A 24,025-nucleotide genomic window follows, 5' to 3' on the forward strand; every position below is an offset into this window, starting at 1 on the left:
TTCTTCAGCTCTTTTGAGATTAGCGTAAAAGAAGCTGTAAAGTCTTTCCATAAATCCCACTGATTAGGACTCCAATAAAATCAATACATGTAAACCACATTTTAAAGAAAAGTAAGCAGCATGCGTTCCAGTGTTTGAAGTTAGGCTTTTCCGAGCTGAAAATTCTGCTGAAGTGGCTTTTGCCCATGTTTTTGCACTGTCGCTGAAGCAGAGGAATGGGATTTAGTGATGTGTTTTATTTACTGCAACTGTTGGTCAGTCTCCAAGTTTGTCCTTAAATTTTTGATAAGCTCTGGTGGGATATTAGATTGAACCCCTGCGGGTGATGTCGTTCTCTATGAGCGCTGCTTCTGTACAAACCAGCATTCTTTTTTTTTTTTCTTGTCACCTAGATAACTTGAATGTATGCAGAAATCCTTATAGGGCAATCTTTTCTTATGCTGTCACCCAACAGGATAAATGGGATGAATCATTCAGTAATGTTTTTCAATGGTTTTGGAATCCTTTCCTGAAAGAGTTAACTTCTGTTCCTATTTTTAGGAAATCGTATCATCATGGGTAAAAATCATGTCTTCAGATTCAACCATCCAGAGCAAGCACGAGCAGAAAGAGAGAAAACACCATCAGCTGAGACTCCCTCTGAGCCGGTTGACTGGACATTTGCTCAGAGGGAGCTTCTGGAGAAGCAGGGCATTGACATGAAGCAGGAGATGGAGAAAAGGTAACAAAATAACTCAAAATTTCTACCTGAAACAAGGAGGAGTCAGCTGTAGGTTATTTGGGTGGTGTCCCTGCAAAACCTAAACCTAGGTTCTGCCACATAGCATCTCTGCTGCCTATTGTGAAAATTCAGAAAGCTTCCTCGATATTTTACTTAAGTGTTTCAGTGCGCTAACTCCTTTAAAAATCGCAGGTGAGCACCTGCCACTAACCCCATACACCTTTTGGTGAAGGACTGAACTGCAAGTTACAGGAAGTTTCATTTCTATAGTACTATAATAGACAAATAACAGTTCCTTTTAAATGTAATGACTTTTACTCTTGTCAGTGTAATTCAGTGGGCTGTGTGTGTAGAGTAGCATCAATGTGAAAATTATTACCTCCTTGGCTACTTCTGTTCTTTTATTCATCTTCAGATTACAAGAAATGGAGATTTTGTATAAGAAGGAGAAGGAGGAAGCTGATCTCTTGTTGGAGCAGCAAAGGCTGGTATGTGTCCTTACTTTAAATTAACTATACCTTTGGCAAACAGTAATTCCTGTCCTTGCTTATCTGAAATTTTAGGAAACCTGCTTGGGTTGTCTGCACAATGCAGTTCTCCCTTTGCTTTCAAATATTTTGTGCTACAGTGAGTTATTATCAGAGTGAGTGAGCTCCTTCATGTTAATTCACAGATTGTAATTGACAATGAAGTGGCTTTAATCAGTTCTTGTTGGGACAGGTTGGATTTCTTGCAACGTAACCTGAAAGAAGGGCATTTCTATGCTCTGTTTTTTAAAGTTCCTTTTCAGTAGTCTAAACAGCTACTTCTTGGGATGTTTGCCTTTATTTTTGTCTTGGATCACCAGAACATACTAATTTTGTGCTGCCAAAGAGATTCCTAGAATATAGATACGCTAGGTTTATTTTTTTGAATGATGTCTGAAAATGTTGCTGCATTGTGCATGTTTTAACCCTTCTCCCTCCCCCTGCATGGAGTTCCTTGTAAGGGTCTTAATGGTACACATGCCGATGGTGGGGTTATGACTAGGAGCAGTGTGCAAAGGGAATGTTAACTTACTCAGAATAATTGGAATTCCACCATTCCACCTATCTTTTAAATAGGAAGTCTGATAAATTAAGTCTGATACAGGAAGACTTCAGTCTTCACACAACAAATATCTTCTGAAATGCATTACAAATAGAAATCCATGCAGTCTTCAAGCACCCTGTGAATTTTAAAAATGAGACCAAGCCCAGAATTGAAATCTAGATTTCCTTGAGAAACCTGAGTCTCCTGATTCTGCTTTAATGACACTGGGTTGTCTTTTAGCCAGAATGCAAAAGTAGTTGTGCGTGAATTCTAATAAAAGTTTTGAAATCATGATTCATTTGTTTGTAAACTGTGGGTTAAATGCATGCTGTGTTTTAAACTGTAAAGCTCTTCCCCTTCTCCCAAAAGCAGAATGGAGCAGAGTACCGTGGCTTCCATAGGTAGAAGCTACATCATTTTTTTTAATTTGTATTATACACTTAAAGACTTTTGTATCTCTAATTATTTCATTGCAAGGGACTAATTTCTTGGATGGATGGAGAGGAGTGGTTGCAGACTTTGAACCAAAGCAAGACTTAGTTCAGAAAGGAAGTTAAGATGTGACTAATGTAATGTTTCATCTCTGCAATTTTGTAGTTAAAATTTCTGTAGCTGAAAGTAGTACGGCAAAAATCAGTTCAATGTGAAAAGAAAAATAGTTTGAGTATCGAGTAAGTTCTGGCTATGTGTCAAAGGAGATGCAAGTAATGCAATTCCCTCCCTTAAATTTTAGCTGAACGGCATAAGCTAAGCTATTGTCTGAATTAAAGATGGGAGAATTAGCTGTCTGGGGAGCTGCTTCAAATAAGGCTGCATTTATAAAAGTATTATAAAGGGAATTTGTTTCCCTGTATACTTAAGATTAAGGGCAGGTTCTTTAGATAGTGGGTTGTTTAATACTGTAATCAAGTTGCTGATTTCTTTAAGCTTGTTTTGTTTTTGCTGATTTCAATTAGTGGACAAAGGTGGAAGACTATCCTATGTGCATTACCAATGTAATTCCTGAAGGACACCTTTCCTAGTTGTAAGGGATCATATCAAATGAGATCATTGGTATGTTAAGCAGTATCCTGCTTATCGCAATGCTTAATAAGAATATTTCAGATGACAGCAAAATTTCTTGACACATCTCGTCATTTCTGTGTCACTGTATGCAGAGTCTGGAATGGACAGGGTTAATGCATTCATACAACAGTAGCTGAATAATGATTGGGAAATCTGGGAATGCATTTCAGCTTGCGTACTTTAAAAGTATTTACATTGCTGCAGTACTAGCTGCAATATCAGGTTCTCTAACTTACTGCTATGTAAGATTGATATTGAAATATAAATATTCTTGTTCTAAATTGGAGTATAATCTTAGATATAAAAGAAGCTGGCTAATCCTGTTTACCAGATTGTTTTGGTTTTGTGCTGAGATTCCAACCAATTTGGGTGTTTATCTGTTAGACATGTTGTACAAAAAAGATAAATAATAGCTCTTGTCCCCCAGAATCTACAACTAATATGTATTTGCCTTGCTAGTATTACTAGGGAATAGAAATAATCAGTCTCCATTTTACAAATTGAATGAGAAAATGTGTTTAATAGAGCTAAAATTATCTTCCTGGTTTTCTTGGTCATAATGCCTTTGCAGTGACCACTTGATATTAGAATGTGAGTATATACCTATATTAATTGGTCTGGGTAACCTCTGAGTGCACATAGGGCAATGACCACATAGTGTCTGTTAATCAGCTTTTTATACGCAAGACATGCTTTACCCATAAGTAGTAATATGGTAATTTTGTAACCTATAAGAATAATCCTGTGGAACTTGTGGTTTAATGTTTGAGTAGTTTGTGTTTTGCCTTTCTGAACGTAACCTTGAATGTGTAGATTGTACAGTGTCTTCCTCCAGGGAATCTTTTGTTTCCACTGCAATATGCAGTTTGTTAGATGCTGTTTCCTTAGGTCACAAATTTTGTCAGCTGTAAACTCACAAAGAGTTTATGTTCTGTTTCTAAACCAATGTTTTGCTTATATTTTGGCCTAAACTAGGAGAAGCTCATTCTCTAGCGCTATTGTTAAATATTTAAAAATACATAAGGTCACAAAAAGCTCAATTAATGTGAATCTTAGGCTATGGAGCTTGTTGACCATAGGGCATGCTCCCTTTCATCATTCAAATTATATTGTATTTCCCATTCTTCGTGGTCTTCTGCCCGAAGTTTTAAGTCTAGGAACCTGTGGTTCTGAGTCAATGACCTGGGTTTCCTCTGATTTTAGAATAACTGGCTGTTATTGTTCCTGATCTCTCATGTATTATAATTCTCTATGTGAAAAATAGGGATGTTAGATAGAGGTTCATTAGAGACTGCTGTGTTTTATTGAAGATGTTTGTATCACAATAATACATAGGACTTTTTGTTTGTTGAAGAGATGTCTTAAATTAATAATCCTTTAAAGAAAAGTAGTCTGACTTTAATTCCTGGTTGCAGTAAGCAATAATGGATATCCTTAACTTCTGGTGGCAGTATACCTGAACAGACATTCCTAGCATGTGGAAACCTGAAGCACTGCTCATTAAAAATCATTTAGCAAAAGGTGGAAAACTTGTAATGAAGAAGCAAAACATGCATAACTCTTAGCAAGTGTGTGGAAGCTCCAGGCTCTAGGGTTTGAGAAGAGGACAAATCAAGGATATCAAATAGAGAATTAAATGAATGAGAGTATTAAAACAATTTTTAAAAAAAAAAAAAGTCATTACTGCTACATTCTTCTGAAACTCTTTCTTCGGACAGACAAGACTGTTAATGTGGTTTTTTTTCTTTAAACTAAGCAACAAGGTGACAAATGGGAAAAAAAAACCAAACCACAACCCACCTCTGAAACTGATTCTGGATATCCTTTTAGCTTGTAGCAAGTCTTGGAGTATGAACCACTGTCTTCACCTGTCATAGTGGCACTTACGGTCCTTTTAACATTGAACCTTTCGGCTGCTTCTGTTTCATTTTTTCTTATCGTCTAACACTTCTCTGGCTGCTATTGTAGTGAAGTGGATTCTAAACTTGAGCATCCCTGCAACCACGTGCAACGTTACTAACCAGTGTTAACCCGACTTACTCTGGCTGCTCATGACATCTTCTATGATGGCTGTTGTGTTCACCTACCTGGGGAGGATTTGCTGAAAGAAGCAACAGCAGTCACCAAGGCAAATGTGTGTGGCGGGGATTTGCATGTCTTTGTAGCATGTATGAAGTGCAGTTTACACTTGGTGTTTAATTTTTTTAATCAGGAACTTGGTTTTAGTTGATCTGTTGAAAGATTTTTGGAAAGGATGGGAGGGAAGAGTTTAGGTTATCTGCTACTTTGAGATGACAAGACTTTTAATATAATGTTAATCTTAATTTAGTGAAGAGCTCCAATTTTGACAGTCCATGATTCTTGAAGATACATTTTAATGTCCTAACACTCAGTCTTCAGGGACTTCCTTATCACTTGTTCTGTTTTGATTTTTGATTTAGTTTTCTTTGCCTGCTACTTCTTGTTTAGCTTTTCCATTTTCTTACAATTTTAATTTTGGTTATTTTGGGGCCACTTCTTGATTTTTGTTTTTCCAAAGGATGCAGACTCTGATAGTGGGGATGATTCGGACAAGAGATCGTGTGAGGAGAGTTGGAGACTGATCACTTCCCTGAGAGAGAAGCTGCCCCCCAGCAAGCTCCAAACCATTGTAAAAAAGTGTGGCCTCCCCAGCAGTGGGAAGAAACGAGAGCCTATTAAAATGTACCAGATACCCCAACGTCGACGCCTTAGCAAAGACTCCAAATGGGTTACCATCTCAGACTTAAAGATTCAGGCTGTGAAAGAGATATGCTATGAGGTAGCACTCAATGACTTCAGGCACACTAGGCAGGAAATTGAGGCTCTGGCCATTGTTAAAATGAAAGAGCTTTGTGCCATGTATGGGAAAAAAGATCCAAATGAGCGTGAATCATGGCGAGCTGTTGCTCGTGATGTTTGGGATACAGTAGGAGTTGGAGATGAGAAAATTGAAGATGTTATGGCCAATGGTAAAGGAGTAACTGATGTGGATGACCTTAAGGTGCATATAGATAAATTGGAAGATATTTTGCAAGAAGTAAAGAAGCAGAACAACATGAAGGATGAAGAGATAAAAGTTCTGAGAAATAAAATGCTAAAAATGGAGAAGGTTTTACCTCTGATAGGGTCTCCAGAGAAAGCTCAGTCAACTACAGCTAATGCTAAGTCTCCAAACTCTGACAGTGTGGTGGATGCGGATAAGAAGCCCATGGATGACTTAAAAAGAAGCGAAAATGATGATCTTGCTAAAGAGGAGCGTGTTTCTCAGTTAATGGCAGGTGATCCAGCTTTCAGACGTGGGCGATTACGTTGGATGAGGCAAGAACAGATTCGATTTAAAAATCTGCAGCAGCAGGAAATAGCAAAACAGCTTCGTCGACAAAATATGCCTCACCGATTTATCCCGCCTGAAAATCGCAAGCCCCGCTTTCCTTTCAAAAGCAATCCCAAACATAGGAACTCATGGAGTCCAGGCACCCATATAATTATCACAGAGGATGAAGTTATAGAGGTTAGAATTCCAAAAGAAGATGATAAGAACAAAGATGAGAACAAAGAAAAGGAAAGTAGAGCTGCTTCTAAAGACCCTCAGCAGCTGTGGAATCTTTATGGCCCCCAGAAGAGTCAAGATAATATCCAAATTAACAGGCAGCAGTTAAACACACAGTCACAGCCTAGCAGTCAGCAGCAGCCATCACCTCAATTGCGCTGGAGAAGCAATTCTCTCAATAATGGCTCTCAAAAAAGCTTGCGGCGTCAGACATCAGGCTCATCTGAATCATTGCACTCGTACAGCGGGCAGCAGAATCCAGACCTGCAGACTTTCCAGCAAAAACGTCACATCCACCAGCACCGACAACCTTACTGCAATCACAACAATGGAGGCAGTGCAGAAGGCAATACAGCTAACTTCCACCCAAAACAGACTGACCGCCTTAACCACTATAACCAGTTTGTGACGCCCCCACGGATGAGGCGCCAATTCTCAGCACCTAACCTCAAAGCGGGCAGAGAAACTACAGTATGATTAGTTGGCCAAGAGTAGTCTGGGGGAGGAGGGAAGCAGGGGCAATTCTGGCTTACCATTATGAAACAGCCAGGATTGGCTTTGCTTGTATCTTGGGTTTTGTTTGGCCAGGTAGAACTTGAGTAATTCGACATACAGACACAAGGTACTGGCCCTTCAACCCGTTCAGTTTGTATGTGACTTTTGTTGCAGTTTTAACAACAATGATTGGAAGAACATTCTGAAAAATTGTAAGAACTTTTTTCATAGACTAGAAGACTTGGAGGGAGAGATGTGGAGGGGAGAACTTCCCTGCTAGCTCATTTACCAGTTTTTTTGTGTGTGTCTTGGAGTATTTTTCTAATGCTGAAAATATTGTCTGGAACTTACAAAGTGCTACCTTCCTCCTGTGTTTTATGTAGACAATCAAAAGAGGAATTTAGTTTATAGCATTGAATGTTTCTTGTGACCTTTTTTTTTTTTACAATAAGGAAACTGACCATCTGTTTTTAAATTGATCTGGCTCTTCAGAACAGTATTTTCCACTCTTAACTCAAATTCTTAATAATATTCAATAAACCAAAAGTTGTCGGCTGACAAGATATGTGGCTTTTTTATAGAGAAATTAAGAAGAGCTATTGGGTCACAACAGTCCTACTCCCTGATCACAACAGTCCTACTCCCTCAGTAGGAGATGTCTTTTATTCTTTTGCTTAAGTTCATAATGACTGGTATGAAATTGCTGTGACAGTTAAACCTGCCTGAATGGAATTTTATGTCAGAATATATATATATTGCTGAAGCAATATTTCGGAAATAAGCTTTTTCTAATGCCCATTGTATCTCTAAATATAATAGTTTTTAATTATTATACAGAGATTGTGGAAAGGAACTAGGATTTTTTGACACGCTGGTGCAGGAAGAAGTCTCAAAAAGCTAATTCTTTTTATTTTATGTTTTCAGCTTTCTTGGGCATAAGTCTGGGACATGTTCTTGAAATAGTTATTCTTATGAAGATTTATATATCACTACTTTGAATTGGCTGAATTCTCAAAGATAGGAAAATTGAACTGTTTCATCTTAATGTGATACCTCATGTTAGTGCCTCTGTTCTTGGATTAAACCCCTGTTCCAAGACTTGTTTAATAAAGGAGAAGGTCATTTTGAGAAGAAAATAAGATTCCTTTTCCCTCTCCCCACACTCAAAATGCAAGTTTAAAATTTTTAATATCTATTTTGATCTGAAGAGGTCTGTACTTGCAGGTGATTTGCCGTAAAGCAAATGCTTGCGATCCCTACTTCAGATTGTTTCAAACAAATTACAGAAAAACTATTGGTTAAGAACAGGCTTTATGAGCTTGGGGTTTTATCTCAATAGGAGAGTCCCAATTTTAATTATATGCTTTCTTCTTTCTGAGTTTCTTAAAGTGCAAACCAAAATTGCGCTTACTTCTAAAAATCTGTGGACTTGAATATAAGCCAATCTAAAGCTTTGAGGACTTATTTTGCTTTTAAATTTAACTTGAATGCAATTTTAAAAACAAAATTGGCTACCATACCATGTTTAGTAAAATAGGTCCACTTTGCAGTGTATCTGTACAATTAAATGATTTGTGCTGTTTTGCACAAATATCCTTAATTTACTTGAGGTTGCTTATTTTTTGATAAAACATAAGCCCGACTGGTAATGGTTACTTCTGCGTGTTTCAGCATAGCTGTAGATGAGTAGGAAGTGCCTCAAGCTTACTTTCCATCTTATTTTTGTTTCCTGTTCTACTTTTCTCCCCCCTGAACCGTGCATGGTGTAGGTGCTGGTTGCAACACATGGTAAGTGGCAGCCATGCACCATTTATGTATTGATTAATCAAGTGTCAACTCTTAAGTCTCTGCACATGTGTTACTGGTAGAATACTGGCCCTCTGATGTAGGAGATACAAAGTCAATCCTCTGACTGTGCTAAAAGAATCAGCTGGTCCCATCACTTGGGATGGTTTTTTTTTTATGGCAGGTTTAATTTTGTGTCCAAATATGGCTTTGTAACTTGCATTTGTCTCATGCTTTGGCCTACTTGAACGAGGGAAATAAAGTATCATGTCCAAAAATGTCTTGATTCTTAAAGAAAAGAAGCCTTGTAGATGAGCAATACTTTCTTTGAGCTTGAGTCAGAATTGCAAAATGAGTTTTGGGCTGCAAATATTTTGCTGTTGCCTTTATTTTAGAATCCTGTTTTAGTAGTGCATTGCACTTCGGTTTTGTGCATGTCAAGAGTAATGAGTTCTTCCATATCCTCAAAAAGGCTTGGACTCTCTTAAAAATGCGTAGTCAGGAAAATCCTCTCAATTCTGTAGGAATACGTGAGCCAAACAGAGTTAGCCTGCATAGGATAGGTCGCGAGAGAAGACCAAACCAATTTTATTTTGTGTCCCAGTTTTGTTGAGGATTGTGGCTGCCTATGTGAAATCACCACATGATTGAACGTGGAATAATTTTGAAGTCCATGGAACTACATGTACTGACATGAGAGTAAAAACTCCTGCTACTTGATATTTTAACGCTAGACACTAAAAAGTTTTTGCCAACTTATTTCAGCTTAAATATCTGAGAAGTATCTGTAAATGCCTGGCTGGTGGTGATGATGACGAACAATAGGTTACCATCAGGCTGTCTTACCCCACTGTTTTAGTGCAGCACTAGAAAAACAACCCTGCTTATTCTGTTGTTGTTGTATGATTTGACAAAAAAGAAAAAGGATAGTGAATGTCAAAATGGAGCCCAGTCTGCTCAGAGGAAGCAGCTTTTTTCCTGGCTTTCAGGACGATAGTATAGAAATGAAACTTGGGGGGAAAAAAAGTTTCTATAAAAATAATTGCCCACTTTAAGAACTGAATATTAATTACAGTGCAGTGCCTCAACTGATAAGGGAAGCAGTGTGAGAACTGGTGGATCTCCTTGCACTATTCAGAAATACACCTCTCACTCCAAATTCTGTATTAATGGAGCTAATGAGCAGTAATACAGCTGATTCCATAGAAGACTCTGTGAAAAGGCTTTCAGGTTAATGGAAATGTGGCATCTGTGATGGCAGTGCTGTTTTAGTAAGCTTAATTGCCATTGCTAAGTGCTGATGTGCTGTGTGCTTTGACAGCTGGCTTGTATCCACCTGTGCCTTAGTGATGATTTCTTCAATATCCTTTAGGATCACTAGGGACACGTGGATTTTGGGGAGAGGGGTTGGGGGGAAATGCATGCCACTAACGCTCCTCTGATTGACTTCAACATCCTTTCTCAAGCAATCTGAATTTAGGGATCTGTCAAATTAGAGGATGCTGGTTTTATCAGTACATTCAGCATAGTTTCAATATCTCCCTCACTGTTTGTCCTTTATCCTTTATATGTTGAAATTTGTTCTTTTTCCTTTATATGTTGAAATTTGACTCGGTGTTTCCCACTGAACCACTTCAGGAGCTGCCATATGAGAAATCTATGCTGTGTACCCATTTGTACTGTAAAGAAAGCAGTGAGCTGCCTTTGAATTGAATGGGATTTTCAGATCTGTCCATTGTTTAAGAAAAAACGAGTTTTGGAGTGTCTTAAGAGCAAGCATCTGCCTTATGAAAAGCAGAACTGGTTTGTATTGTAACAAGTGCTCTTTCAATAAACTATGAAATACTCTTGTAAGTGTCAGACTTGTCTCAGTGAAATGGAAATGAAACTTGATTGCAGGTTTGTCCTGATTTTATTTTTTGTCTTGGGGTTGGTATTGTTCTAGCAGAGTTAAAAAGGTTTCTTTAATTGTTCCTCAGTCTGATTCTTGTAAGTCCGTCCACCCTGATTTTTTTGTTGTTAACGTATCTGAAAAACAGCCTGAGCAGATTTGTGCCTACTGTGTCACATAGCTTATTTACAAAAAAAAAAAAAAAAAAGCTTTTTATAGCGCAAGGGGACACAAGCCATACTTCTCTTCAGTGCTGTCCCATTGTACCATCTTGTATGCTGTTTATCTAAATTCTGGAAGAAAATACAGAGCTGTTCTCTCAGCATTTATTTGCTCACTGAAGGCAAAAGAAGCTGACTTTTTTGTATACCTCAAATACAGGAGGGAATCACATACACTACAGTACCTTTGCAGACATCATGCAGATCCAAAGAATCTAAGTTGTTATGGTACAGTGTTCTGCTTAAAAAGCTGTTTCAGTCTGGTCTTAAAAAGCTTGGCCTAGTCTGAGTGTATGATTTCTTTTTTTTTTTTTTTCCTGTTTTCAGAAAATCTGTGATTGTTGTGGCTTTATTTCCATACCCCCAGGCAAAATAAACTTTGCATTCCCTTTCTCCACATTCATGGAGCTAATGATATCAACCAGTTTGAAGCTGTACAACAATATGCACTGGGTTCCAGGGAGTCTAGGACATGGACCTTCAGGGCAGCTTCTAGATGCAGGTTTTTTCTTTTCTAGCAGTTGAGGCACCTTTACATAGGTACTAACAATTATGTGTGTATTATCAATAATCAGATGTGGAAATGTTCATCTGGAGAGCTGACTAATCTCTCAGTAGAGCAAACCAACCCCTTTTACAGTGCAGTCTGTGCACGTTCTGTGTGAACCAACCTGAAATTCATCCTTCATCTATTGCTCAGTGCCAATTATTTTTAAATACTACCATAGTATCAAGTGCCAGGAGGCAATCTTAGTCCTGTTTTTCTGCTTAGGGAAATGGTACCTATTTATTTTTTTCATTATGGGAAAATAAACTTCAATTCTTTTACTTCGTTTTAAAAGTAATGTTCGTTAGTGTGGAGTCAATAAAAAGTGTCTGCTTATATTAAACATTTATTTATCTAGGTATTTAAATGTACAGAAGATATACTTACTTGGCTCACAAGTCTGAAAACAGAGAAGACAAAAAGCAGGTCTTTGTCTTTGAATAAATTTTATGTGCCTGGGTTTTTCATGCTGGAAGTAGAATTTTCACAGTGGAATACTCCTGATTTTTGACCATTCCCTCTGCAGCTTTTCAGTTTCTCCAAAAGAATCTGATCAGAGATTCTACTTAAATACTACCTGAAGAGCTTTTTCATTTCTTCATTTCTACAATCTAGCTGCTCAAAATTACACCCTCAGATTATCTTCTTCAGGCTACAGGAAAATAAATTTTTGCCCTTCCTTGCGAGTAAGAGAAGGTTGTTTCTGTCACTTCGCATCTGGCCTGTTTTATCTTGGTTTCAAATGTAATAGCATTATCTACACAGATGGAGGAAAAAAAGATCAGAGAGAGTGCCTTTATGTAAATGAATTTTTAAGAGTATGCTGGGTATTTCGGAACCATAGATAAGTCTGAAACCTCCTCATCAACTCTAGAATAGTTTTTTGGTGAATCATTAAGAATTTCAGAAGGAATATCAAAAGAAAGGATATGTGTTTGTTTTGTCTGTAGGTCTTTTGCTGCTGGGCTAAGGTTTACTTACACTGTAAGTGTGTGGCCATCTTAGAGTGAACGGAGCAGACACAAATGAAGAAGAAGGAGCATTTTAGCCAAATAAAATTTCAAGAGGAAATTAGAAGATTAAAACGCAGCTATCATACAAAGGCCGTATAGCTTTAATAGTTCAGTTTTCTCTCCCTGAAGGTATTGAATTCATGGTATTGAAAAATACACTTTTTCAGGTGGTTGTTCTAACAGCACAGCTACTATTTTTTAATGCTACCTCCAGGAAATCTTACTTAGAAACTTACTTCAGGTTGATCTCCTTTCCAAATACCATCTAAAGGTCTTACTGACTGGACTTATGTTAAATTTGACACAATCACATTGTGGCAGTGTTAAGTACTGTACCTGCTGAACGAAAAAAAGTAGTATAGCTGTTTAGGTGTAAAGCTTTCCTTCTATAGCTGTTAGACTTAAGAATTTATTACTGTGAACAGTGCATTGGAGAAGAATTGTAGGATTTGGAACTTCTCTGTCGAAGAGAGAAGGTAGGAATACAAGATGAGTGGCTTCAAGAATTCTCCTTAAGAACTCTGTAACACTCTTAGTGAATTTTTGTTGCAACTCTTGTATAAAAATTTTAAGAAGCCAGTTTAATTTGTGTAATATATGCCAAAGGATTATCTACAAAAAATAAAATACACTAGTGAGGTAGACTCTGAGACCAGGAGTGCAGTGACTGTGTCTGTTTGAAATATCTTGAATTTGTGTTTGTTTTATCAGCAAATAATAAGAGAATCATTAGGTCTTAGTAGCACTTACTTCAAGGCAAGATTATGCTGAACAGAAAGAAAATGCTCTTACACCAGAAGGTATTGTTGAAGTGCTCCTTGTGGGGAAACCTCTGCGCAGACTTCTCTGCCCGCTTGCCAGGGTGGTGGTATTTTTTTCATCTTCTGATATATTAAATACATGTGAGAGAGTGATACTTACATCCCAAGAGGAAAACCTAATTGAAAACAAAATGTCTGGTTTTTTCTCCCTAAAATCTGAAACGAATTTTTTTGTATCAAAAGGCAAATCAGTGGTGCTGTTAATCCTTCTGTTTGAGAAAATGAAGGTGAATAATCCTCCCCTTTTAAATTTATTTCTCTACGTGTCTTTGTTTCTGCCTCTTTCCTACCTCCCTGAAAGCAGCAAGCAGGTTCCCAAAAAAATCCCCTTTTTCCAGCTTTTAGAGAAAAAAAAAAAATCCTAAACCTTTCCCTCTTACAGATACTATGAGCATGTTTATCTGATGATTTTAAAAAACAACACGGCTATCTTAATTGTATTGGCCTCTGTCTTCCCTTCTTTCAAGGACAGATTATACTAAAACAATAGATGTTGGTATGTGACCTCTGAGCATTAATGGTGGTATGTGACCTCTGAGTCTTTATGTATTTGTTCTCTGTGTCTGTCACTCCATCTGAGATGTTACTCTCTCTTAACTGTTCTCCTTGCTTTTGTCTGTCCTCCTACACGGTATCTCCTCTCTCCCCACAGGACTATGAGAGTAAGCTGCAGGCCTTGCAGAAGCAGGTAGAGACACGATCCTTGGCAGCTGAAACGACAGAGGAGGAAGAAGAGGAGGAAGAAGGTGAGTTTGAAGCTAAAAATAATTTGGATATAGCCAAGCCTAAAGGGACAGTTGCTATAATATCTCTTGCAATAGATAGAAAACTCGCTTTGGAAAGCTGAGAAACACTTCATAACTTCTTGATCTGTAATCTTCACAGCATGAAGATGTAAAATACCTATTCATAGAACGAGTTCCACATAAATAGTAGATATACATCCCCAAATTCAATTGAGGCACAAACTAGATTAGTTTAACTACGAGCTTTGATTTGGTGGTCTTGAATTTGAAGGAATCTCTCTCTTCTTGGCACTGACAGAGTTCAAATGTCTTAAACCAAAATAATACTGTTGCCTTTGTTTCCTTATTTTGATTTTGAAGGTTTTTTTTTCTCCTTGGTAAGAATTCTTAGAATTCATGCTGTGACATGTCTTTATAACTGCATTTCTGGACAGTAGATAGAGTTTATTATTCCCATAATACTTGCTTTCATTCCACTATTTCAGCATTTGGCTTTAATAATTGTTAACTAATTTAAAATAATAGGAGTAGAATTTACTTTTTTTCTCTGTTCCAGATCTCCTTACTTGATCATTATATCTCCAGTGCTAGTGGTGAGGAAGTTTGAATCCAGTTTTTCCTCAATGAATAATAGAAATGCAGGTTTTTATTTTCTGTTCTTCTCTTCCAGAAAAGGTGTTGAGAACTTGATGACACAGTCAGCAGTAGTATTAGATACTGCATGTGATGGTTTAGAGAAGAAGCCATGGTGTTTTATTTCTCTTGTTTCTTTGCTCGTCGTAGTGCCCTGGACACGACATGAGTATGAACTCGCACAGTGGGCTTTCAGGAAATGGAAATTTCACCAGTTTACTTCACTGAGGGACCAACTCTGGGGAAATGCAGTATATCTGAAAGAAGCCAATGCAATCAGTGTAGAGTTAAAGAAAAAGGTAGGGACACGCAGAGTATCTTTTTGAATTTTCTGACTTATCAATTTTGACAGTATAATCCTGCTTCAAATGCTCAGAGTTACTTGTAGTCTTTAAAGTTGTGTGTCTCTCACTTATTAGTTTGGACTTCAAAAGGGTTCAGAAAATCGTGAGTCGCTGATTCAGACTTCTGGCTGAATGAACATCCTATGCAAATCTGGTTGATATATTTTCCTCTTCTTCATTTCCCTTATGCTGTTCCTGTCAATATCATAAACACATGTACATGCACATCTCCCCAGATGTACAGATGAAAAGCCCTGTCTTCTCCTTTTTGCTTTTAACTTCATGTGGTCATTCATCTTCCCAAGAGAAGTGGGTGCTGCAGAATGTGCTAGATCTATAGTTTTCCAGACCTCTGCTAGCTGTGACGATAAAGGCAAGATATGTGTACTCAGCTGAAAAATATGTTTTATACCATTTTGAAACAAAAAAAAAAGACGTATTAAAAAAACCTGAATCTGTTCACAGAGACGAAAGTCAAACGCCAAATGCGTTAGGTTAGGTCTCTGTCCCCTTTGTGACGCTGATATCTGACTTCTCAGAACTGAAGTAATTTTTCTTTTTCCATTCAGGTGCAGTTTCAATTTGTCCTGCTGACAGACACTCTCTACTCGCCACTGCCACCAGAGCTTTTGCCCACTGAGTTGGAGAAGACCCGGGACAATAGGCCTTTCCCCCGTACAGTGGTAGCTGTGGAAGTCCAGGATCTGAAGAATGGAGCAACGCATTACTGGTCCTTAGAAAAACTCAAGTATGTAAATATTACTGGAGAACAAACTTGCTTATATCCAAGGAGCTTAACTGAAAAATTTCACCCCTTGCTGTTCATTCTCTGTTGTACTTGGTTTTCTCTGTGTCCTCCCAAATGCCAACTTTCCAGATAGTATGGTATGTTTTAAATACCAGCTTTCTAGATTCTTTAAACAAGTGCATTTGTTCTCCAGCATCTTACCTCATCTCCATATTTAGTTTTTGTAACTTGAGATTAGGTTTTATTTTTTAAATCTAATAAGGCTCATCACAGCTCATCTCTCTGCATTAATTTTTTTTATGTTCCTTTCACTGCAAAGGTTTCCTTGCCTGCTTTTATATCACCTAGTAGTATAGGGCATAATTTATAATAAAAAGCTTAAATAAAGAAGATTCTATTTCTGTGGAAGCTACACAAATGCTGACTGTAATTTGAATTATTTTCATCATATTCTTGCAAATAGGCAAAAGTCATTTGTCTTTTCCCCACTCTAAAAACTGACTGAAGAGCTTTTTTTCCACTAATAACTTCCGGACAAAGGATCTTACAGTGAGAAACACTTGTTTTTGTCAATAAAATAAATAAATATAACCCTGTAATAGAATCCATTCACTTTTGAATCCAAATGCCAACATTTCTGGAGTGGAATGCAAAATCTGCCTAAATTACTCAGCAACATTGGAAGCAAAAAATATGCCAAAATTAGATGTGAAAGAAGAATATTTAGAAGTTTGAATGAAATCCAAGATCTAAGTAAGCTTCTGCAGTGACCTTTCCTCGTGGTTTGTGGGCTTAGCCTACAATATTTTTCCCAGAATCCTTAACATGTCAGAGAATTAGTAAGTACCGAACTCAGTGGTACAGACTTCTGTTCTTTATTCTCCCTTTCCTATGTGTAATTTGGTATAGGTGAAGTCAGTGTATCCCATTTTGTGTTCTCTGCTTTTTTAAATTTTTTAATCCTGCTTGCTTCTGTGCAGGCAGAGGTTGGACCTGATGCGTGAGATGTATGACAGAGCTGGGGAAATGGCATCTAATACACAGGATGAGAGTGAAAGCACAATGACAGGCAGTGACCCCTTTTACGATCGATTTCATTGGTTCAAGCTGGTTGGAAGGTATGTGACGATAATCTCAACGGCTGGTACACTGGTAACTCTTGTCAGTTCTGGATGAACTTTGACTTTGAATGTGGTTATAAACTGTGTGGCCACTAGTGTTAGTTGTGTGTGTTGTCTTTCAGGGATTTCTGATGGACTTAAAATATACTGAAGAGCAGAAAATGCTTTTTAGAATGTTGCCAGTTCTGGCGTAACCTTGTAGAATCTGATTTGACTGAACCCTTAGTAAGTTATAAGTTTATTTTTAAAAAGGGGTAACTAGCTAAGTTCTATCTAAAGTCACTGGAGCAGAGCTGTGAGAATATGAAGAACACTGGAAACTAAGGGGTAAAGTGGCCCAGGGCCTTGCTTACATATGTGGTTAATTGTTTGGTCATACCCTTTGGAAATACCTAGTGTCTGATGGGATTCTTTCATATTTCCTGACGTCGGCTGCACCTTTACAATATTTTCATTTACAAAAACGCTACGTGTCGGAAGTAAGAATTGTAGCTCTTCTGTTAAATGGATGTGCTCTCAATATCTGTATGTTCGGCCATGTTTATATTCATTTTTCATTTGCTTTCTGCTCAGTTTAAGGATGCTCTTTTTCCTGACTTTGATAGCAATCCCTTCCCTTACGTTTCATCGTGGTCCAGATGGTTTGAAGCCTTTGCTTGTTGTTCAGGTGGTCTCTGTGCTGATGGCAACAGACGGCTGTTAAATGAAGCGTTCTTCTTTCCCCTCACTCTGTTAATTGGTATTCCATTAACTGATATCTAGCTCCCCTATATTCCATGGCTGCGTGAATGAGCGTCTTGCTGATCGCACGCCCTCCCCCACTTTCTCCACGGCTGACTCCGACATCACTGAACTGGCTGATGAACAGCAGGATGAGATGGAGGACTTTGATGATGAGGCCTTTGTGGATGATACTGGCTCCGACGTTGGAACTGAGGAGGGATCAGACCTCTTCAATGATGGGCGCGACCCGTTTTACGACCGATCCCCTTGGTTCATTTTAGTGGGAAGGTTGGTGAGGTTACTGTGAGAATGGCCAAAAGGGACCAGCTCTTGCTGTAGGCTGCAATGGCTTTGCCTTGTGCTGCATAGAATATCTGTCAACCCAGCCAAAATACCTCTATACGTAAACTGGAATTGCCAGAGAATGAGTGTAGTTTAATACCAAGTTTTAAATTCCCATGTCAGAGGCCATGAAGGCCTAAATAATAATTGCGGAAATAACCCTTAGATGTGACAATGTGAGTAAATCTATTTCTAGGTAACTGTCACAACATAGAATGAATGTGGGTTTGCTTGTGTACAGCATTTAAGCGTTATTTATAGAATGCTCTATTTAGCCATTGCAAGATCACTAAGATGGTATTGTAGTATGTAATTTTCTCCCGTAGAAGAGAATCTCAGAGTATGGTGGAAAGTCTTTAAGTCCAATCCAATAAATCCATTTTTTGAAAACTCATCTAGCATCCTCTGTGTCTGAAGAGAAAAGACGGCATGAGGAGAAAGAAGAATGGTCCTTTCTGGATGAGGAAAAGTATTCTTTGAGATGATTTGGCTTCTCAGATTATGCATGACTCTCGGTAGCAAGTATTACATAGTGAAAGGTCATCGTCATTAAAATTCACTGGCTGGTGGTGTTTATCAGTGCTTTTCCCATGCACTGTGCTTGAATTTCTGAAACAAGTTTGCTTAATGTATTTTGGAGTATTACCTATTTTGTCAATCTAGATATGATTAAGGCATTATCAGACCTCTGACTGTGGTGTAGACCCTAAAGACAGCAAGTTGCATTAAAAAAATGTAGTACCTTGCACTGTTTCTTCACAGATAGTCTTGTTCAAACATGTTACTCATGACAAGAAACAGATTTTATTTGGTGACTTTGCTCCCCTCCTTTCTGCTCCCACTCCCCCAATTATGCTTTTTTGCTTATTTTGATCACTCTGTAAGCCAATCTACTTGTTAAAACAGTAAGGGAGGTGGTTACCACAGGCGTTGTACAAAAGAGGGTGTAAGGCTCCATGGCTGGTGGAAGGGAGGAGCAAAGGAGAAGGGACCAGAGCTTGGCTTTATCCTTTTCTGTGACTGTAAGCAGGGAAGACTTCATGGTCAGGAAGGCAGGATCTTTTTGCAGTTTCCTCAAATGCAGGAAACTTGATTGCATTATTTGTGAAAATGAGTGAGTTTGTCACTCTTCTGTCAAGCTTTTGGATCAGTTTAGCTGTACTGTCTAACCACATTCGTTGTCTTCAGTGGACCTATTTACAAGCTGTGATTAAAACTTGGAACTTCCTTGATCTAGTCCTTGAAACAAAAATTACAGTTACTAAAGATGCAAGAAGTTGCATTAGTCCTCTTTGATCTCTGTGAATTTGTGCCCTCATGTGCAATATCTGATAATGTGTTTTATAAAATTTAATTCTTTTAGGTTAATCTGATCGGCAAGAGTCAGTTTGGGAAAGCCATCTTAACTGGCTTGGAGGTGGTTGTCAGCTAGTTAAAGCATATGTGCGCTGTTTGCAATGGCTAGGACTGCTTTCTTGTAACAGTGCTGGCATACTCAGCATATCCTCCTGTTGTGCATGTTCTTTCAGAGCGGGACCTTCAGTGCTTGGGAAAAAGTTGAGCTATTCATCTTCATTTCAGACTCTTCAGGAAGCACAACACAAGCTGAGCAAATACAGTGTATAATGAAAACAGTCATGCTTCCTAGCAATTACACAACTTGCTTCCCGTTTCCATGTATTAAAAAGAATACTGAGCTCTGTCTCTATAGATGGACAGATGAAGCTGCAGCAGTTAAGGGTACTAGCCTGAACCATGTAAGCTGCAGATATTAAGGAACTCTACTTGGGTTGTAAATTGTATTGAGGAATGCAACTTAGTTTGTACTATCTCTGAGTAGACAGTTGAATGACTTTTTCCCAGTTGTTGGTTTCTATTCTGTTCTGTTTCTATTCCTGTTCTGTTCTTCTATTGTGCTGATTCTGTCAACAGAAAGCTGTTAGACTATTTAGCACCACTGAGTCGAAACTATTTTGATTCCTCAGTGTCTTCCACCTTGAGAATTCCACTTTTGAACAGTGCGACTTAAAGTATCAGAGGGTATGTCCATCTACATAGATATTGTCTTGAGCACAAGGTAGTGTTCAATTTACAACAAAATAAAAATTCTTTCACACTTTTAACCATGTACTGTTTTATATGTTGTGGGATGCGTAGGAAAAAAATAAAATAATTTTTAATTTTTTTTTTGGGGGGCAGTCATCAGCAATAGTGAGTCCAGGTCACGAAGGAGAAATTGGTCACGTAGTTATCCAACTCCTTGGGCATCACAGTATTTTTTTTCTCTCTCTGTGCTGTGACTGTCTTTTATTTGTACTATAACTATTAAAGAAAAGGGGAAGAAAAGAGCTGGTCCCTTTAGCCATCTCTTCTGGCATGCTGGGCTGTCTTTAAGGCTGATTCTATTTAATGGTGTGATATATCAAGCATTTGCTATGTTTTTAAGGGAGGTGGGAGAGGACTATGGGATATTTTATTGAAATCTTGAATAGATGTGTTTATTTTAAAAATATCCGTCATCATTCTGAGTTCTGTTGTTTTTGTCTTGATTTTTAAAAAAAATTGTGTTTGTTAAATTTCATTTTTGGTTTTGTTGTGAGTATGCCATTTTACCTCACCAATCTTTCTGCTAATATAGCTCCCCCTCTTTCAGTCTGCTGGGCTAAGGTGCAGGGGGACACTTGCATATGGGATATTTGGGGAGTGGGAGTCCTCCCAGATATGGGAAGAGGAGGAGGATAACCTTAAGATTTCATCCACTCCTAACTTGGTACTGTCTTGTGATGAAGCAGATGGAATGGTACGGGAAGGCAGTATTGCTGCATAAAACAGCTCTTTTCTCTGTACGGCAAATGTGCTGATGCTCTCCATTCTACAGAAGAGATCCAGCATTTTCGTCACCAAACAGGAAGCTTAAAACTTTTTGCATTATGTGCTTTTCTTTCTCTTAGCTAAAATTATTCCAGTGAGCTAGGTGACTGGATGGAAGGAAATTAAGGAAGATGAGAAATACTTTTTTCTTTGGGATTGTCATTTTACTGAGGTGACAAAATTGTAGTTGCTAATAAAGCTGAATGCTTTGACTGTCATATGTTGGACAGCAGCTTCAGAACTTTAGCAATGCAAATAAAAATATATTTTTATTTTTCATGCAGTTAATGCTTTCCCTTTGCACTAGTTTGGCTTTGAAGTAGGAAGGCTTCTGTAATGACTGCTTCTATTAGTTAGTGAAACTGTCTTTTTTACTGTATACATATCAATGCAAGGCTATTTAGATTCCTTTCTGTTGGGGAAAAATGTCTCTTCTCCCTAGCTTGAAATGTGGTTTTCAAACTGCATATGTTGTTTTGTGTTGAGCACATACCTTCCTGAACTCCATCCCTGGTCCAGTCCAAGTGAACGATTCCAGTTTGTTAGTGTGGGGGACTGTTTTCTTGTATGGTGGGATGCTGCTTTCTCAAATAAGCACTGCCTGAAATTTCAAAGCTAAAAATGAAAATGTTTTCTTGGGGGGGGGGGGGGGGGGGGGGGGGAGAAAATTAAACTTCCCATTTTGTTACTTTAAATTTAGTCGCTTCTCCCTTCCCCTGCTTTATCAGTGCTTACCTCACTTTGGAGCAGACTGAAAAAGAATTAGACCCTAATCTTAGTCAAGTGTTACGTTGCAGTTGTTTTTTTTTGTCGTTGTATGGTTTTCTTCATTTTTTGTTTTGCTACTTTTATAGCCTTATTAATCATTCTCTTCTCTACTGCATTTTGTCACCACCTTGGTTTTTAGTAGCATTATTTTTATCTCTTTGGTTCACAACTGACACCTGTTTGACTACCTTGTCATTTCAAGATGATTCATTCATTCTGGGAATGGGCATGTGAACCCAAGGAGAAACAGTTTCCTTTTCTCACTTTGGTCCTTAGCTATGTGTCACAAGGAATTGAGTTTGGATCAGTCTTGCTGTGTTCATGGAACAAATTTTACAGCTGATGTCTCCAGACAGAGGCAGTGAACGTCTTTACTTCTCTCTCAGTCCTCTTTTGTCATGCACGACTTTCCCTATGAATATTAAACAATAACAGTTATAAATTTGAGGAATTAGTTATACTTAATAATAAAGACTAATAAAAAGGACTGCAAGAAGGAAATCCAGTTAAATAAATAAATTATGCATATAATTTAATATGCATAAGTTCATAATAATTACATACATAATTGGTTAGTCGCTTTAAATTTAATGACTGGTAAAACTATTGGTTAAACTTCTATGCATCTCAGTACTCTTCTGAACTTTGAAACAGCTCATTTAATAAATAAAGCCTTCCATTTTTTTCCCCTCGTTGAGAGCCATTCTTTACCTGACTTGTTAGGCTTCTCAACATTTAAAGTTTTGCTCAAGCTAATCACACTGAAATGTGGTGTTCTAAGAACTTTTGCAATTCATTGCGGAAACATAAAATAACTTAATAATGTTAGTCTAACTTTATTTAAAAATCTGTACAATAAAACTTGTTAACTTTATTGTTCCAAAATAGATCCTGCTTGTATGTAACTTTAAAAGTTAGTGTATGGCAGGATCATCCAGTACTGGGCCTAAATGCTGCTTTTCCTATTGTAAACTGTAATTTCTAAATGATTGCTCTAGATTACTGTTGTGGTGTTTTGTTGTTTGTTTGGTTTTTTTTGTTTTGTTTTTAAAGAAACAAATACATTACTAAAAGATATTTACCTGTGAAGACTATCAGTCTTCCACTATCCATACACTCAGTGAATCTTCCAAGAAACCTAAGAGATGACTTACGGTTTATTGGGGATTTCTGATTACTCTGTGTACAGTGTTATCAAATGTATGTAGAAGAGAGAAGACATTCAGTTGATCTGTTTTGAAGAGTGTTTTTATATGTTCACTAAAGTATTTGAGGCTGTGTGAACACAGTAGATCAATTCCCTTTTAATTTATCACTTCAAACTACACTCATGGGGTGGAAAATTCAAAAAATTCTTTATAATCAGTAGTTCCTTAGTAGACTTCTACCATCTTGCTAACAGCTCCATTTACAACTGTAGTGCATCCAGAATTACCTTTTATAAAGCCATCATCTGAAATGGTCTCCTCCATGTGTTTTGTAACTCACTAATACAAGCCCTGTGTCTCATATACTCTGGTTTAGAGCATTTTGTGGCTTCACTTAGCTTTGACACTGCTGAAGAGCCCTGTGTGGACTATATGGATACAGGACCACAGTACAGGTCTAATAGATGGAGTAAAGTAGACTGACTGAAGATTTGAATGTCCCATTAGCCAACCAAATACTGTAATCTGATTTTGCAGATGATTGCCTAATGCTGTTTGTCTTTTCTTTCCTTCCTGTTACCAGAGCATTTGTGTACCTGAGCAATCTACTGTACCCAGTGCCTCTTATTCACAGAGTAGCTGTTGTTAGTGAGAAAGGAGAAGTACGAGGATTTCTGCGAGTAGCAGTGCAAGCTATAGCAGGTGAGATACTCTGAGACCTTTACGTTGCAACTCTTTGGTACACTATGAATAGCTGCAGCTTTAAAAAACAGGCAAACAAATCAAACCTGAATAATTTTAGTGTTGCGAAGAACGCTTGTTCTTTATTATTAACTTGCTTTTGAAATTTTTCATTGGTGTGAATCATATGGACCAAGCATGAATAAATCTTGAAATAATGCTACTGATCAGAAGCTTTTAAAATGATGGTGTTGACCACTGAAGTTTATACCTGGCAACTAATGCAACACTGCTTTTTAAGACAGTGAAGGGGCTAACTAGGGTCAGTAAGTCTAAAAACTAAAAATAAAGCAAAAGTCATCTTTCTGGCACCCACTAGAACAGTGGACAAGGGTATATGCAAGTTTGATAGTTGTGATGACTTGCAGAAAAGTTAAATGTACCACGTTTGCTCTTTCCAAACTATCCTTTCAAATAATGCGCAGAAATGTGCTCCTCCATTCTCTGACTGAATAGCATGTGAAGAAGTTCCTGAACTGACAGTTTTCAGCATAGTGTAAACAGAAATCAGCAGCAGTTTTCCATTTCATTGCCTCACTAAAATGTGTTGAGACTTAAAAGCTGCTTTAACATACTGTTTAGTCACTTTTATCAACTTTTCAGAAGAGAAGGGTAGATGTATGGGGATGGTAACTGCTT

General features: G+C 37.9%; 1 protein-coding gene across 4 annotated transcripts in view; it reads left to right on the forward strand.

The window, feature by feature from the left end:
* The window catches only part of KIF1B (kinesin family member 1B), a 98,644-nt gene that overhangs the window by 48,500 nt on the left and 26,119 nt on the right, over positions 1-24,025 (forward strand). For 2 of the 4 annotated variants that reach the window (XM_075172457.1, XM_075172453.1), the window contains 8 exons: positions 541-721; positions 1,137-1,209; positions 13,854-13,947; positions 14,731-14,879; positions 15,494-15,672; positions 16,653-16,790; positions 17,556-17,804; positions 23,229-23,347. In XM_075172457.1, coding sequence (XP_075028558.1) covers positions 541-721; positions 1,137-1,209; positions 13,854-13,947; positions 14,731-14,879; positions 15,494-15,672; positions 16,653-16,790; positions 17,556-17,804; positions 23,229-23,347 — 1,182 coding nt within the window. Of the gene's footprint in view, positions 1-540; positions 722-1,136; positions 1,210-5,396; positions 10,556-13,853; positions 13,948-14,730; positions 14,880-15,493; positions 15,673-16,652; positions 16,791-17,555; positions 17,805-23,228; positions 23,348-24,025 lie in introns of those variants that run through there. The other 2 variants (XM_075172455.1, XM_075172456.1) reach the window with 2 other exon arrangements.

The sequence above is a fragment of the Calonectris borealis genome, chromosome 23 (assembly GCF_964195595.1).
Source record: "Calonectris borealis chromosome 23, bCalBor7.hap1.2, whole genome shotgun sequence".
Taxonomy (NCBI): Eukaryota; Metazoa; Chordata; class Aves; order Procellariiformes; family Procellariidae; genus Calonectris; species Calonectris borealis.